At 51.9% G+C, this 15,670-nt stretch overlaps 3 protein-coding genes across 7 annotated transcripts in view; 1 reads left to right on the forward strand and 2 right to left on the reverse strand.

The window, feature by feature from the left end:
* LOC109527859 (glycine--tRNA ligase-like) overlaps positions 1–5,824 on the reverse strand; it is a 9,649-nt gene extending 3,825 nt beyond the window's left edge. The window contains exons 1-15 of the mRNA XM_019890005.1: positions 5,692–5,824; positions 5,028–5,129; positions 4,839–4,941; positions 4,364–4,505; positions 4,202–4,290; positions 3,288–3,364; positions 3,062–3,207; positions 2,635–2,784; positions 2,398–2,560; positions 2,004–2,168; positions 1,822–1,929; positions 1,241–1,386; positions 703–788; positions 512–621; positions 334–427 (exon numbers count right to left, since the gene is read on the reverse strand). Of these exons, the coding sequence (XP_019745564.1) occupies positions 334–427; positions 512–621; positions 703–788; positions 1,241–1,386; positions 1,822–1,929; positions 2,004–2,168; positions 2,398–2,560; positions 2,635–2,784; positions 3,062–3,207; positions 3,288–3,364; positions 4,202–4,290; positions 4,364–4,505; positions 4,839–4,941; positions 5,028–5,129; positions 5,692–5,736 (1,726 nt within the window). The 5' untranslated portion in view covers positions 5,737–5,824. The remainder of the gene's footprint in view (positions 1–333; positions 428–511; positions 622–702; positions 789–1,240; positions 1,387–1,821; positions 1,930–2,003; positions 2,169–2,397; positions 2,561–2,634; positions 2,785–3,061; positions 3,208–3,287; positions 3,365–4,201; positions 4,291–4,363; positions 4,506–4,838; positions 4,942–5,027; positions 5,130–5,691) is intronic.
* A 454-nt stretch (positions 5,825–6,278) lies between these two features.
* Positions 6,279–12,620, reverse strand: LOC109527856 (glycine--tRNA ligase). The gene is made up of 17 exons (XM_019890000.1): positions 12,297–12,620; positions 11,350–11,451; positions 11,186–11,288; positions 10,980–11,121; positions 10,607–10,695; positions 10,122–10,198; positions 9,905–10,050; positions 9,678–9,827; positions 9,229–9,391; positions 8,672–8,836; positions 8,495–8,602; positions 8,275–8,420; positions 8,114–8,199; positions 7,931–8,040; positions 7,514–7,607; positions 6,738–6,928; positions 6,279–6,660 (listed from the first exon to the last, which is right to left on the reverse strand). Exons 1-17 carry the CDS (start codon positions 12,564–12,566, stop codon positions 6,535–6,537), a joined length of 2,268 nt encoding a protein of 755 aa, XP_019745559.1. The 5' UTR covers positions 12,567–12,620; the 3' UTR covers positions 6,279–6,534.
* ctdspla (CTD (carboxy-terminal domain, RNA polymerase II, polypeptide A) small phosphatase-like a) overlaps positions 12,556–15,670 on the forward strand; it is a 20,549-nt gene continuing 17,434 nt past the window's right edge. Inside the window, exons 1-2 of one of the 5 annotated variants that reach the window (XM_019890041.1) lie at positions 12,556–12,618; positions 13,371–13,607. In XM_019890041.1, the coding sequence (XP_019745600.1) occupies positions 13,532–13,607 (76 nt within the window). In that variant the 5' untranslated portion in view covers positions 12,556–12,618; positions 13,371–13,531. The remainder of the gene's footprint in view (positions 12,619–13,370; positions 13,608–15,670) is intronic. The other 4 variants (XM_019890042.1, XM_019890040.1, XM_019890038.1 and 1 more) reach the window with 4 other exon arrangements.

Here is a 15,670-nt window from a genome sequence, read left to right on the forward strand (position 1 = left end):
TGATTTTGTTGAGGTCAATTTATGATCTTACATGATATCATCTCAGCCTTATTGTATTTAGAATGTCATATAAGCTTTTTTTTTTTAATGAATGTATTTACTTGATTCTTTGGGATAATACTTTTTGATTAAACCAAATTCATTTTTCAAAATCGAATATTTTATTTGAATTGTCGGTCTTCATTTTTATTCCAATGATGACAAAATAGCTTTTTTTTTTTTTTTAAACTAATTTGATGGAATTTATGCATATTGATGTTTTCATCAGCTTTGCTTGAATCGACCTGATTTCAATTTGTCACTTGCGTGCGTGCGAGAAAGCGGACAACTCACAGAGTTGTTGGACAAAGGGTGTGAAGTCTTGGTTTTGGCTCAGAGGAAGGATGCAGCATTTGTACGGGGACACGGTGGCCGGAAAACTGAAATACTGCAAAGCAAATCGATCACGCTGAATCCAAACAAGCAATCGATGGAGAGGAACACCCCCCCCCCCCCCCATTGTGGTCCTTACCGTCCTCTGTTCATCTCCCTGCCGCGCGTGGAAGCAGTGCTCAAAGATGCAGTACATGATTCTGCCGATGCCGAAGGACGGCTCGATGACATTGGGGACGATCTCCTCAACTGCGGGCAAACCGGCATTGAGAGCGGAACGCTGCCACGGGAAATCGGAATTGAGGCTTTTTTTTTTCTTTTTTAACCGACCGTGTAACGTTTTCTGGAATCTCCTGACGGCGACCATGTCTGTGGAAAGCTTGAACGTTTTGCCCTCCGTTGACACGCTGAATTCTCTGCATGAGGTGGATAGCAAAAGACAACACCCCTCCCCTTTTTTTTTTTCCTTTCAAAACTTTGGGAGCATCTGTCCAACTTGACTGGAAAAACAACACAATCAAGGCGAAGGAGAATGAAAGTGCGATCTTGTGCGTACAGCCCAACTAGCCAATTAAAAGTCATGTTAAGTGGGGGGTGGGCTCGCATCACGTGCCACCTCCGAAGTCCAGCTGTTCTCGCGGGGGGGCTTCTTGGGATGGCTTTGTGACAAAAGCGCAAAGGTTGTGCGCTGTTGGATGCTGTGCGCACGCTCGCTCGCGTCACCATGAGTGGCGTTGCTTCATTCTGAATACGCACGCTTCTTTGGCACTGCGGGTGTGCACGCTTGGGCGGCCGCGATATGGCAATTGTTTTTTTTCACCGGCCCCCCGCAGACCGGACAGCGTTGGCCTGAAGAAAGAGCAATTACCCGCTTTCGTTGAGACGCTTCTCCCCGTCGCCGATGAAGCATTCGTCGCACGCGTCCAGGTAGTCGAAGATCAGCTTGGCGTCTTTTTTGTACGCCGCTCCGATGGCGCCCCTGTTGGGCTCGAACTTCACGACGTTGACTACCTTGTGTGGATGAGTCAAGGAAAAAGCACAGCGCGCTGCCGAGGGAAGACGGTCGTTTCACCGAAGGCCGCGCTCCCTCTGAGGCTGCGGGCGCCCAATTCCAAATGAGCAACTACACGCATCGCATCAGTTTTTCTCTCTCTCTTTACAACGTCCGAGGGACGCGATTCGCCGCTGCGTCTGAATTCTGTCGCTAACCGAAACGGCAGCACCCACCACGGATGACAGAAAACATATGAAGGACGACGTCAAGTTCCGCATCTGCTCGCGGCAGATTGCAAGAAGGCGTTGGTACATTCAGGCGGAAGCTTTCCGGCAATGTTGCGAACTCCCCTTTCCACGCCGGTGCGGTATCGAGCACCAAGTCTTGGAAGATGTGCAAAGGAGTTTTGCCCGCATCGGGTTACGACTCGCCGAAAGGCCGAGTTCCCAGGATATGGGTTCTTTGAGCGGCTTCTCGGCCACCAGGGGCACCTTGGTGGCACGGGAGTGACACGAGAGGTCGTAACAGGAGCGGTCGGCGCAGCCCACGATCTCGATCCAACCCTGAAGGAGGACGTGGCGTGCTGAAAGAGCGGCCGGCGGGGTCGGAAGCGGGCGGGGCGGCGACGGCGACTCACGTAGGAGGTTTTGGCCTCGGCGTCCCAGCAGTCGCAGGCGTAGTGGGCCATCTCGTTCTCCATGTGCTGGCGGAAGCGCACTTTGTCCTTGCGCAGACCCACTTTGAGCAGGTACAAGTAGATCCTGCCGATGAAGTAGCCCAGCACGGAGTTGTCGATGATGCCCTGCGTGGGGAGAAGGCTGCGTTTGAAGGCTAGCAAAGCTAAAACGGAGGCGGGGCCTGGCGCTCGACTTCAGAGAGCTCGCGCGCGAGTGTCTGCTCTTCTCGCCGGCTTGGGGAAAAAAAAAAAAAAGCGAGAAATTGCTGAAAAGCGTCCCCCTGGACAATGACTCTCCTTTGCCACAAGCGAGGCCATCGGGGTCGGTAAAAACCGAGAGTTTGACGTTCCCCACCTGCTCCACGGCATCCCCGAGCCTCATGGCGTGCGCCGACTGGCCGCTGGTCTGAGCCCCGGAGGAGTACAGCAGGATGTCCAGGTCGGCCACGTTGGAGAACTTGGGGTGCACCTTCTCGCCGGGGTCCACAAAGTGCTCGATCTCGGCCATGGTGAACTCTCTGTAATGTTTGGACAAGTTTAACGCCCACAAAGCCCAACTGAAGGCGAAAGGGAGCGCGCGCCGTCTTCGCACCTGACGCGGATGAGGCCGGAGCGAGGCGAGATCTCGTTTCGGAAGGAGTTGCCGATCTGGGCGGCGCCAAAGGGCAGTTTTCCCTGGTTGAACTCTAGCAGTCGCTTGAAGTTGAGGAACATGCCCTGAGCCGTTTCTGGCCTCAGATAGCTGCCCACACATTTGCAGAGTATCGACAGTCAGCCGCCGCCGAGCCGGGATTCATCCTATTTGGGGACTCAAAGTAACCGCCGTGAGAGCTATCGCTACCAAGTAGGAGTCGCGTTGCTCGGCACAGTAGCAAGCGCAAATTGTCGTAGAGTGGCGGCGGTGGTATTCGGACGACTCAACCCAACTGTATTTCTGGAGCGGTTGTAGCCGAAGCGATAGCATCTATAGTCGCCGTCGTATTAGTATTATCCGACTGTCATAAGAGCGGCGGTCGTACCCGGGGGTGTTGCCTCCTGGCCCGATGGAGGTCTGGAACATGAGGTTGAAGGAGATGGGAGGGGTCAGCTCGTTCCCCGACGAGGGAGACTTGACCTTGTACTTGACAAAGAGTTGGCCCAACTCCTGCCGGGTGTAGTTGTCCATCTGGCGCACAAGAGGGCGGGGCGGGGCGGGGACAGGATTGGCACGCCGTCGCCTTCGCCATCTGACGCGCACAAACCCACCTGAGTGATCACGTCCTCCATCTCCGCCGCTTCCTCGGGGGAGCACGTCCCGTCGGACATCGCCTTCTTCAGGTGGGCTGCGGACAGCGGCCATCCGGTCAAATTCGACGCACGCTCTTCACGCGCCTTCAAAGAATGCGGCCGTCGCATTTGCCGAGGAGGACGAGGTCCGATTTACGTCGTGCTTCTGAACGCGACGGTTCAACTGGCCCGCGAACGCAAAAGGCACTTTTTGGGGGGGTTTTGTAGAGGATGTTCTCGACAGGTACTTTAAAAAGTTGGGTTTTCATTCAACATTCAAACAAGAAAATACCTGAAAGAGAACTCGTATAGTTCATGAATTATGGACTTTGTGTTGTTTTCTTTTTTTTTCTTTCAATAGGAAAGATGAGCTTGGATGCCGGAGGGCGATGACATCACATTCTTCTCTGAATCGGCCGGAGGAGATGGAAGGTTCGAGTTCCATCGTATTCCCCAACGCGACGCCCGACGGGTGCAAGAGACATCCAACAATCCAAGCGGGTACAGTCGCCTCCGTTTGACCGATTCGATCCACGTTACTGTTTTGATGACGACGAGTTGAAAAGAGATCAGGATTTTTCAAAATGTGAGCTTTGATCGGCCAGTCGCTCAACCAAATAACTCCCGAGTCATTGTCAGGCCAGAACAACAAAAGGCCCCCATTTGACAGATTGCGCAGCGGTTTGCTTGGAACGAACAAAAGTTCTTTGTGAAATCAAGCGGCGGGCTAAAGAAGTCAAACGGGCTTCAAATGATGGCGGCGCACCAGAAAGACGAGCGAGACCTCCGAGGAATGCCAATTGCAGCCCCACCTGTCATCCAGATGTGTGACAGACAGGCAAAAACCTGTCGTCGGGTGCTTGTTGTAAAATGGGGGGGGGTGACATCATCACCTTTGAGGAGGTGATCGGCACGAAAGCATTCTCCCGTCTTGGCGTCCTTCACCATGTAATCAGCAAACTTGTCCACATGGCCCGATGTCCTGATTGAGAAAATGAATTCAGGAAGATTTTTTTTTGTTTTGGAAGGAGGGGGTGGTGGGACGCCGCGCTCACTTGAGGACGGGCTCGGGGGTGAGCATGGTGCAGTCGATCTCCAGGATCTGCTCCTCCTGGATGAAGTGCTGCCTCCACGCCTGCAAGATGTTGTTCTTCAGGGCGCAGCCCACCGGCCCAAAGTCGTACAGGCCGCTCACACCTGAAACAAGACGCCAAAATGGTATGTCTGTTTTCACGATCATTCATCACCGTATGGATAGATTAGACTTGACATCTGATCAAATCGGCCGATACGCCATAATGGCGAAATGGCCGGCCCCAAAAATTCAGATGGCGTAAAGATGCCCCGCGGGCCGCCCCGTCCCCGGCAAATTCGCAAATCTCCACCTAGAATTGACAGCCAATCAAAAGCCAAATATTCCTCGAAAAACACGGATGAACACTGAGCCCCAAGAAACAGGAAGTGGCCCGCTCTCAGCCAGAAGGCAAGAAGCCCGTCGGGAGGGCTCGCTCTGAAATGCTTTGCGCCTACCTCCATAGATGGCGAAAGACTGATCGTAGAAGAACCTCCTCTTGAGCGTGTCGTCCAGCTTGAGCCTGTCAACGACCTCCTCTTGAGGGCGCAAGGACAGCTCCTGCAAGCGCACCGGCGGAGGGTAGCGAGAGGACGGCCGCGTTGGCGGAGAGGGAGCCGAAGCGAGAGCCGGCCGCAAAGTTGTACCTTCAGTTCCAGAGTTCTCTTGCGGGCTTTCAGCTCGGCGACAGCCCGGTTCGCCTCCAGCTCTGGAGCTCCTTGCGCCTTCAGCTGGGCCACCAAGTCGCCCTGAAGGTTGACACCCCGACCTTAGAAATGACACTGGTGGAAAAGGAGACATGCCATGCCCCGCCCCCCCTCCCCTCCCAAATGAAAGGGGCTCGCAGCGGACGGCGTGCGAGTAGTGCGCCGGCCCGGTGCCCGTTTTCAAAACGTAAGCTTCTGTGAATGGCTGAATGGGAGCCGCTGACTTGGGAAGCTTTGGAGCTCGTCACTTTTGGAACTTGGGTCCGCTGACTCAAAGGTGGGCAAGTTGAGGCAAGGCGGCTCGATGTCAAGAGCACGCGTCGTTCACGAGACCACTCGGATGTGCTTCGCGCAAGCCTCCGCAACGCGGCCGCAAGCAAGCGCTGCGGCTTTGAAAGCGCAATTATTTCCCGCGCAACGACTATGTTGACATGCCCATCTGTGCAAAGCGCTACGACGATGCAAGGACTCGCACCCCTGGGCTTACCTCAAGGCGTAATGGGTCAAAAAAAGAAAAGAAAAAAATCACCATGCAATATGTCCACAGAAAGCCCCGTTTTGGGTTGAAAGGTCCAAGGAGCCACGGCCTGAGCTGGGAACTCACCTGCTGGCGCACCGCCTCCCGCAAAGGTGCCAAAGCTGCTTCCATGTTGCCACGTCCCAGAGCGCCGAGTCAAGCCGCTTGCCAGTTTGCGCTCTCCCCTGCTACCTCCCAGCCGTATGGATGTTTTCTCCTCGCTGCCGGCTTGTCCCTCCCCGTCTCGCTTGCCCCCCCCCCCCTTTTCTGAAACCGAGGCTTGGAGTTGCATCAGCCAAACCGGGCTCCGTACGCACCGGCCCGTTTGGAAGAATGTGCCCCGGTGACCTGCTCGCGGGGCCCCGCCCGAGCGCTTTGCACAAATTGGGTGTTCAAAACAGGACTCCACCGCAGGAATTAGACATTTCCACGGATTAAATTCAAACCGTAATCGTCATCAAATTTGTCATTTTGGACCAAAGTTTTCAGAGTATGTTTCTGTATCGCCGTACGACACGACCGAAGGCCAAAAGCTCTTGTCGAGTAGCTCTTGTGCACACATCTCGTGCGATTGACACATCTGCAGTCGTGGGTTTGAACTTCAGCCTTCAAGTGCCGTCTTTGCCCGAGAGAACCGAATAAACAACTGCGACAACAAATGAGAACGGTGCAGGTGGGATGCCGTGTCCAGTAAGTGCTGGCGGTTTTTATTGAGAGCGTTCAGTATCTGAAAAGTGGTACGCCTCCTTCCGCTGCCAGTTTCTCCCTTTTGAAAAACATACATTGTTGAAATGCAGCGCCTCCTTGTGGACGTGATCATCGTGCTGTTCTTTTGATGATGCGAATGCAACAAAAGTCTATGAACTGTATTGATTGATTGATTGATTGATTCCCCCCACCCCCTGCAGGCGGAAGAGAGAAAGGAGGACTTCACTCCTCGGCCGCGTCCCTCTTGCTGGTCTCCTGTCCTTCAAAGGCGGGATACTTGCTCTCCACTTCCGCCCAGGTCAGAGACCCGTTGGCCAAATCCCGAATGATCACTGGCAGCTCGCTCACCTGAGGAGAGGCAGAGCGCGCTTAGTAAGAGACACGGACTCGTCCGGAGGACGGGACGGGACAGGACGGGACCGGACCTCGGCTCGGATCTGCCTCATAGAGTCTCGGTCCCTCAGGGTGGCGGTGTGCGGCGTCTTGTTGACGGTGTCAAAGTCGACGGTGATGCCGAACGCCACGCCGACTTCGTCCGTCCGGGCGTAGCGCCTCCCGATGGACCCTGCGGAGTCGTCCACCTTGTGGGAAACGCCGTTTCGAGTCATGGCCTCGGCTGAGAGGAGACGAGACGAGAGGAGAGGTGTGAGCAGGGGCGGCGGATCGACGGCTTCAAGGCAAGTTCAATGCAACACGCTTCCGGGGGAAATGAAATTGAAGACCAACTGCCCAATCAATGTCAAGCAATTCCAATATTTGGCAGAAGAAAATTTGGCTAATTCAAAATATATCGATAGATCATGAATAAAATAACGAGTGTTTGGGTCCCTTCACGCATCGATAAAGAGGAAATACGGGTGAAACCTTTGACTGTTTTACAAAACTGTCATTTAGCATTTAACTTCACAACAGAGAGAAACATTGTGAAAAAGCAACCGATGACTTTGGGGGGCAATGTTTAAAATGACAATACAAATGTTAAAAAACCAAAAAAAAACATTGGCCGATAATACCTCGTATCAGCCGATCATAAATCATCCTAATGCCAATCTGAAACGATTACTTTATAAGTTAATGTGTGTACACATGCCCACTTTTGGAAGCCTGCTTTAATGGCCATAAAGTCGCTATTTTTTGATTAAGGGATGGTTGGCTGTCAAGGAAAAAAATAGAAAACTGTATTTACAAGTGTCATACTTACAGAGCTCTTTAACGAAGGGCACAAATTCCTGGTTTTGACTCAGAGGCAGAATAGAGCACTTGTATGGCGCAACTGTTGCTGGGAAACTGAAGAACTGGCGGTGGAGGGTCACAAGAGAGACGAGAGCTTGTTTCAGTTCAAATGGCCCACGAAAAAGCTCAATTCTTTTTTTAAACGATTCGTTCTTCATTTTAGTAAGGAACCCTAACCCAAAAGTAATACAAAGGTGTTAGATACAGCCGCCACTTTTTTTTTTAAGTTGACTCATTCCATCCATGCATATTTTGTCATTGACCAATCATGTAAGAGGCGAAAGGAACGGAAAATGTTTGATGTTCCCGTCACGCTACCAGGCTACGCTTTGTCATGGGTCTATTTTGTAGTGTCCGGCCTAGGGCGGGTTTTGGCCGTACTCACCGTCCTTTGCTCGTCGCCCTCCCTGACGCGGAAGGTGTGCTCAAAGATGCTGTACATGATCCTGCCGATCCCAAATGACGGCTCAATGACGTTGGGCACCACTTCCTCCACTGCGGAAAAGGAGACGGGTGAGGCGCGCGCGCCCCCTTGCGCGGCTCCCACCCCGGCAGGCTCCGATCTCACCGTGTAGCGTCTTCTGGAATCGCTTGACGGCCACCATGTCTTTGGTCAGTTTGAAAGTCTTTCCCTCCAGCTCGACGGCAAACTCTCTGCGGGGTTGAAAAGGGACTCTCGGCGCTCAGTGACCCCGGAGGCGCCGGGGTCGCCGCGCTTCGCCCACTCACCCGCTGCGGTCGAGGAGCCGCTCCTTCTCGGCCACGCGGCATTCGTCGCACGCCGCCAGGTACTCGATGATGATCTTGGCGTCCTTCTTGTAGGCCTTGCCGATGGCGCCTTTGTTGGGCTCCAAGTGGACCACGTTCACCACTTTGTGCGGCCACGTTAAGGAAGGAGCCTTTGCCGAGAGGGGTGGCGGGCGAGGAGGCAGGCGTCGCGGAAGGATATGGGTTCTTTCAGCGGCTTCTCGGCCACCAGGGGCACCTTGGTGGCTTGGGCGTGGCACTTCAGGTCGAAGCAGGAGCGGTCGGCGCAGCCCACGATCTCGATCCAACCCTGCGAGCCGCAAAGGCTACGATCAGCGCCGGCGTGATGACGGGAGAGCGCGCGCGAGCGGAGACCTACGTAGGAGGTTTTGGTTTCGGCGTCCCAGCAGTCGCAGGCGTAGTGGGCCATCTCGTTGTCCATGTGCTGGCGGAAGCGGAGCTTGTCTTTGGCTATTCCCACTTTGGTGAGATAGAGGTAGATCCTTCCGATGAAATAGCCCAGAACCGAATTATTGATCACCCCCTGCGAGACAAGAAGGCGCAAATTCGGTGCCATTTCCTGCTGAGCGGCCGTGCCGAACGGCCAAGTCTTGCACTTCCTCGGTGCTTCGATGCCACGATTCCGTTTTGTTGAGCCGCTTCAATTGAAGTCGTTCGCGGACCAAACGCTGACTCACAGCCTTTGACGCATTCGCTACGACCACCGGACAAAATTCCACCCGAAAACGATTAAGTCCTTCATCAATACTCCCAAGAAATCTGCGCTTTTGGCACTCTCGCACATTTTTGATGGACAAATATTGACAGTGTATGCCAGGAGACAGCTGCCGATTCTCTTCTCCCACTCTAGAGGACGGTGGCGGTCGCGGGACAAACGACAGACGACCCGTCCGCCGTAGTCAAGGGCTCCCCCACCTGCTCCACGGCATCCCCGAGCCTCATGGCGTGCGCCGACTGGCCGCTGGTCTGAGCCCCGGAGGAGTACAGCAGGATGTCCAGGTCGGCCACGTTGGAGAACTTGGGGTGCACCTTCTCGCCGGGGTCCACAAAGTGCTCGATCTCGGCCATGGTGAACTCTCTGTCGGGGAAGGCACAAACGTGAAGACGTGTACCATCTGATCCAAGGTACGTTTACCCGTTCCGAGAAAGGGGAGAGGAAAAAAAAAAATAGTTCCTTTCAATCAGTACCAGATCTAACCTCATCTTTGATACCCTTTCATGTACACAGCCCTGCAAATGCAACAGATCCCATTTCCGTTTTTTCCAAAATAAGTCCGACCTGTAACTTGAAGGGAGGGACCAAAGAACCTTTGGAAAGGTTTCGTAAAAACGAAGCGGCAATACCCTCCCCACCCCGCCCCCACCTGACACGGATGAGTCCGGAGCGAGGCGAGATCTCATTCCTGAAGGAGTTTCCGATCTGAGCGGCAGCAAAGGGGAGCTTTCCCTGGTTGAACTCCAGCAGTCGCTTGAAGTTGAGGAAGATTCCCTGAGCCGTTTCAGGCCTCAGATAGCTGCGCGTGGAGACCAGCGTCATCAGACCACATTTACACTGAGCATCGTGGGCTTTTCCCTTCCCTTCCTTCCTCACCCTGGCATGTTCCCCCCTGGTCCGATGGAGGTCTGGAACATGAGGTTGAAGGCGATGGGCGCCGTGAGGTCATTTCCCGTGGTGGGAGACTTGACGCTGTACGTGACGAAAAGGTCGCTCAACTCTTGCTGCGTGTAGTTGTCCATCTGTCGAATACAACCTTAATCAGCGTGTCCAAAGTAGATCCCCTTCCCCCCCCCCCCCCCCCTTCAGTCACCTGCGTGATGACGTCCTCCATCTCAGCCTTCTTCTCTGCAGTACACTTCTTGTCGGCCATCATCTTCTGCAGATGCGCTGCAGAAGAAAATGATCAGTGAATCCAATTCTGCCGACACAGTAAGCAAGCACGCGCCGTTTTTACATCGGCATTTAGGGTTGAAGGAGGTTTCATCGCAGTCTGTGCATCTTTCCCTTTGCAATCGGCAATCAAAAATCCCCAAATGTGTTTTTTTTTTTTTTTTGAGCCGCGGTCACAAGGGAGTGACACAGTAAGCTGCAGTAATAGCAGTCATTTTTCACAGAGGAGAGAGAATACGCTCATCTCGTTAGCCTGTCGACAGAGTCTTGCGCTGCACGACAACATTGAGCTAGCAGACTTTCATTTAGGGCCAATTAAGTACAATTGCATAACGTGGCGTTTAAAAAAAAAAAAAAAATGCTCAGTGACCTTGTATCTTTAAAAAAAAACATAAGTCGAGGTACCCTTGAGGCGATGGTCTGCCCTGAAGCACTCGCCATTCTTGACATCTTTCACCATGTAGTCAGCAAACTTGTCAACATGTCCCGATGTCCTGTTGACACAAACAAAGAAATGGTGAACACGTCTCCAGGTGCTGTGACATTCGATACGCCATCACTTTTAAAGAGTGTATCTACAACCGGGCTGTGGAAGTCTGCGATAATGACAGCTCCCACGCATGAAATTGCAGAGTCCATGTGCGCCTGTCAAAAATAACCCACCGTCCAGCACTTGGGAGCTGACTGTAGGAACCACCAGGCAGCAAAAAAAAAAAAAAAAAAAACCCACACACACACACACACACACACACACACACACGTGTCGTTTTTGGCTCACTTGAGGACGGGCTCGGGGGTGAGCATGGTGCAGTCGATCTCCAGGATCTGCTCCTCCTGGATGAAGTGCTGCCTCCACGCCTGCAAGATGTTGTTCTTCAGGGCGCAGCCCACCGGCCCAAAGTCGTACAGGCCGCTCACACCTGAGGAGGATGAAGACGCAGTCAACCGCGTCTGTCGACGCGCATCGAGCGAGCTTTGTCGTACCGCCGTAGATGGCGAAGGCCTGGTCGTAGAAGAAACGCCTCTTCAGGGTGTCCTCCATCTTGGTCCTGTCCACAATGTCATCTTTGGGTTGCAACGCCAGCTCCTGCGGGCAATTTGATCAGTGAATCCTGGGCAAGATTGCCAGCAGGGCTCAACTATTGTACCTTGGCCTCTAAATTCCGCTTCCTCGCTTTCAGTTCGGCCACCGCTTTGGTCACGTCCACGTCGGGAGCGCCGTCCTGCTTCATTTGGCGAACGAGATCCCCCTGAAAAACAGACAAGGGGCATATCTGTGAAGCGGGGAGGGCCCACAGACCGACGACGGCACCAACTTTCAGCGTCCCCCGCCATCAAATTCGAGAACGAGCCGATTGTCAATATCCTGAGCAGTTGTCCGCTGTTGTCCTCCGTCTGCTTGGAAAACGTCGATGTTCAGCCAATGAAACATTTGCGATGGCAAATTGCAAGACGGCGCCTTTGCTCCCGCTGCCCCCCCGGAACTCTGGAAGAAGAGCCCCGCCAAAATAGATCGACTGACCCCACTCTCCTCGTGTCGAAAAACCACCAGCTATTTTCCTTGCTTTAGTGGGACCTTGTATGACGGCTGGCACTTTCTGGTTTTAGGACTCTGCTGCCTTTGAAAAAGAGGGGTTCTTTTGATGAAGCTATACTTTACTCAGTGATATGACGCACTTGAAATGAGTTCCACGCCAGCACGGGGTGATTTCAACTTACTGAACGGAGCAACGGAAACTCACTTTATGATCATACACATGAATTAAAAAAAAAAAAAGTACGTTTTGATGCTGGAAAAAAATGTATTACACTCCCAATAAATAAAATAACCAACCATGAAAGTTGAGACCAGCGCTTTTTATTTTTAAATCTAAACAAATATGAACTTGCCGATTGATTGGACCACACCCCGTTTAAAAAGCCACAGCTGCGGCCGCGGCTGAAACGTGGCACAAGGGCGCAGACGCCACTGCGACGACTAGCCAGCGTCAGCGTCGAGCTAGTTGGAAGCCCCATTCATTGACTGGACTGAGCTGTGCTGATTGAAGCCGAACGTGGCGTCGGCACAGAAAGACTTTCCTGCACATAAACGAACCTGTTCCTTGACCGCGAGCCTCAAAGGGGCGAGGATTTGCTCCATGTCGCCGTCCATGGTTGTTCGTCCTTCTTCCAGCCGCTGCTGCTGCTCCTGCCACAGGTTCTTTTTCTTGTTCCTGTTGGAAAGGCGAGCCGACGTGGAAAAGGGCCGGTTCCGGAGGCGATCTAACCGAACAGACCGGACCCGCAGCACCGAGCAGAGCGAGGGAATGTCGGGGATGATCCTCAGCGGTGCCGATGCAGCAGCCCCCCGGAGAAGAACAAGCATGGACAGCCAGGAACCCTTGAAGACGAGAATGATGAAATCGCTGCGACGTCAAGTAAATGTCTTTGCAATACATCACCCGCACTTTCGTCTCACAGAAACGGGGGCGGGGGGGGGGCAAATCAAGCTAAGCCACCCGTCCGCAGATTCGCCACAAATGAACAGCCACCCATCATCTGAATCCCTTTTGCTGAAATAAAATGGAAACAAGACCCCACCACCACCACCACAAAAAAAGAGATAAATTCGCACTCTTTTCTGTAACTCGACGTCTTTTTTTCTATTTTTTCGGGAAATTAGTTGGGTGCTGTTTGAGTTTTGTCCACCAGATGTCTCTACGATTGCATGTTGAGGCACGACGACTGGAGGTCCTCGGTTTACCGCTCATGCCGAATCCATAAATCGGAACACCGCGGTTAATTTACGTGGATTCCTCGTTTGGTTTGTAAAGTCGGCTGCGAATCCTGTTGTTTCAAGTGAAAAAAAATCCCCAGTGAACTCACTGGGGATAAGTGTAATAGTTGTATGTATTCGTATTTTTTGGCTTTTTCTAACAGTTCCTCTGAGGTTCTATATTAGGATGAGCATAAATGGCCCACGAGCCGCAGGTTTCCCTTCCTGTAATAGTGGGTGGGTGTTTCCTGGGAGTTGTGTTTTGACACGGTGGCGGGAGCACGTATAGCGCTACCTCGGTTTCGACCTGGTAACACAATCGCATTGCGCGTGGAAGAAGCACGGCAGTTGCGCACTCGTGACCGACTCTTGTTTTTTTGTTTGTTTCTTCCCTCCATGTCGTTCACGTTCCAGTCAACGGCGTCCTTGTCTCCGACACAAGTGAAGGTATCATGATGCAGCGGCCGAAGCGCAAAGCCTCCTGGGAAGTGTAGTCGACTGGCTTCAACAGTCATGTTCGCCGAGGAATAACACGGTGTCGCCCCCCTCACGGCGCACCGCATCTCGCCTTTTCCATGGACAACACGTCCATCATAACACAGGTTGCAAATCCCAAAGAGGAGGAAAGCATTTGCGCGAGTCAAGACAAAGGTAAGACGTACATGTTTGGTTTATTATGACACGCTTCCATGTTATTTCCCCCCACCCCCCTTACCGTGTGTAAAATATTGCACGGTGCAGAGGACACCGAATACTGCAGTAACAAATGCTCGGCCGATACAAGCGCCGCTGTTGATATCTAGCCCCCCCCCCCCCCACGTTATATAAACGATTCACCCCAAATACGCTGGATTTGAACGATTTCTGCCATGTTTCCTCGCGTGATTGCACATCGCTGCTTCCTTTGCAACAGGGGGCGGGTACTTTCTGTCTTTGTTTATGTGGTTTACGGACGAAACATTGTTGGATTTACCTCGAGAACGGAGCAAAATCAAACAAGTCGACACACAAATACAGTTTAGCGATCAAAATACTTAGTCTTTTGTGCTTATTCTGGGTTTTTTTTTTGGTAGCCTGCAAAATGAATAGCAGCATTCTTTTCGGCAGTTTTTGGCAGAGCAGCGGATAAAATCCCCCCCTTTTTTTTGTTTTTTGTTTTTAACATAAAATTCAAACTAATGTCTGCATCCATCCATTTTCTGAAGGGCTTGGCCTCATCTACCTCGAGGGTGAGCCGCAGCCTGTCCTCGCTGACTTGGAGTGAACAACCATTCACGCTAACATTCGAACCTGTGTACAATTTAGAATATTAGATGCATATTTTTGGAATGTGGAAAGCGGAGTAGCCACAAAAACTTTGGAGCAACATGCACACTCCACACAGATTCCAACCCAGAGCCTGAGAACTGCAAGGCAGAATTGCTAACTACTCGATGATTATTTTTTTCTTTCTTTTTTTTTGGGGGGGGGGGGGTTCTCGAGTTACAAATACAGTAAAAAGTTGAGTTTGAGGCGCTATCTTTGGTAGCAGCACATTTCACAACACTACCAGAGTGAAAACATATTTATATTTATTTTCTTAAAGCTTGATAGTTCCCTCAAGCTTTCCACTCCCCACCAAAGTTTTCTTTAACCCTAAATATAAAACAAAGGGAAGTACACGTTGAGTACTTACCCAACGCACATTAACGTTGACTTGCGAAAGCCTGCTGGTTCACGCTACAGGCTGCTGACAAAACTGGCATTGATGTTGCAGTTTCTAGAAACCCTTCGAGTAATTTGTTTACACACTGTGCCAGCAGACAGACCATAAATTGTGCAAAGTATTCTTTATGCTCTGCAGAAACTTTTTTTCCAAATCAAATCGACATGAAGTTTTTTCCATACAGAACACAAGACAAAGGCCGCACTCTATATGTGCTAAAAATTGCATTTGCTGACCAACTCCAGCAGTGGTCCAGTGCAGCTCAAGACACACATTGCAGCATAAAATACAGCACGTAGCTGCTATGAAATGAAGCATAAATAAATCACCCCCCCCAAATCCAATCCAGAGGGGGTCTTGTGCCTCCAAGGCCACGGGTCCCACACAGCCCATCCCGTGTGGGCGAAAAGGTCACCCACCCTTCAGCAGTGAATCACTCTCATGACTCTGCAAATTCTTTCTTGGCGTCATGAAATGACCCTTACGGTCTTCCGTGCCCCGTCACCCTTAGCGTGCGTGCGTGCGTGCAGGAAATAGTTCACAGAGGGGCAAGGGAAGAACCCCTTGGATATCCAGTCTATCTTCCTGCATAATGGATGCCGTGAAATGAAGCGAGCCTGGGAATGATCATGTGAGTTTGCTTGCCCTCGCCAGACAATAACATCCCAAAGTCAAGTTGACTCCGCGTTTTGTGACAGGCAACTCAATTCATCAAAACAGAGAGAGAGAGAAGCACAGCTGAACTTGATTTGGAGTGAATCAGAGGCCACCATTCAGTGTGCTTCTGAATCACCCCGCATCACGTTCAGATGTCCTCATCAGCTTTTCCAGATATTTTGTGCTTTCGAGCAGAAGCCTTCAAGGTTTTGCAAGAAAGTGCCTTCCATCTTGGTGTCTTTTTTGGATGGATGGATGTTTTTTTTGTTTTGTTTTTTTGCTTGCGCCTCACCTCCATTTTATTTCCCCCCTCACCCCTCTCCCCCCCCAACTTTCTGTTCTAGTCTCCCAG

The sequence above is a fragment of the Hippocampus comes genome, unplaced genomic scaffold, assembly GCF_001891065.2.
Source record: "Hippocampus comes isolate QL1 unplaced genomic scaffold, H_comes_QL1_v1.1 scaffold185, whole genome shotgun sequence".
Taxonomy (NCBI): domain Eukaryota; kingdom Metazoa; phylum Chordata; class Actinopteri; order Syngnathiformes; family Syngnathidae; genus Hippocampus; species Hippocampus comes.

Excerpts from the sequence above, each read along its gene's own strand:
- LOC109527856 (XM_019890000.1), bottom strand. The coding sequence starts at position 12,566 with ATGCTTGTTCTTCTCCGGGGGGCTGCTGCATCGGCACCGCTGAGGATC. Across the intron at positions 11,289-11,349 it reads AGCGGAATTTAGAGGCCAAG|GAGCTGGCGTTGCAACCCAA; the intron begins GTACAATAGTTG and ends AATTGCCCGCAG. Across the intron at positions 8,041-8,113 it reads ATTCCAGAAGACGCTACACG|TGGAGGAAGTGGTGCCCAAC; the intron begins GTGAGATCGGAG and ends CCTTTTCCGCAG.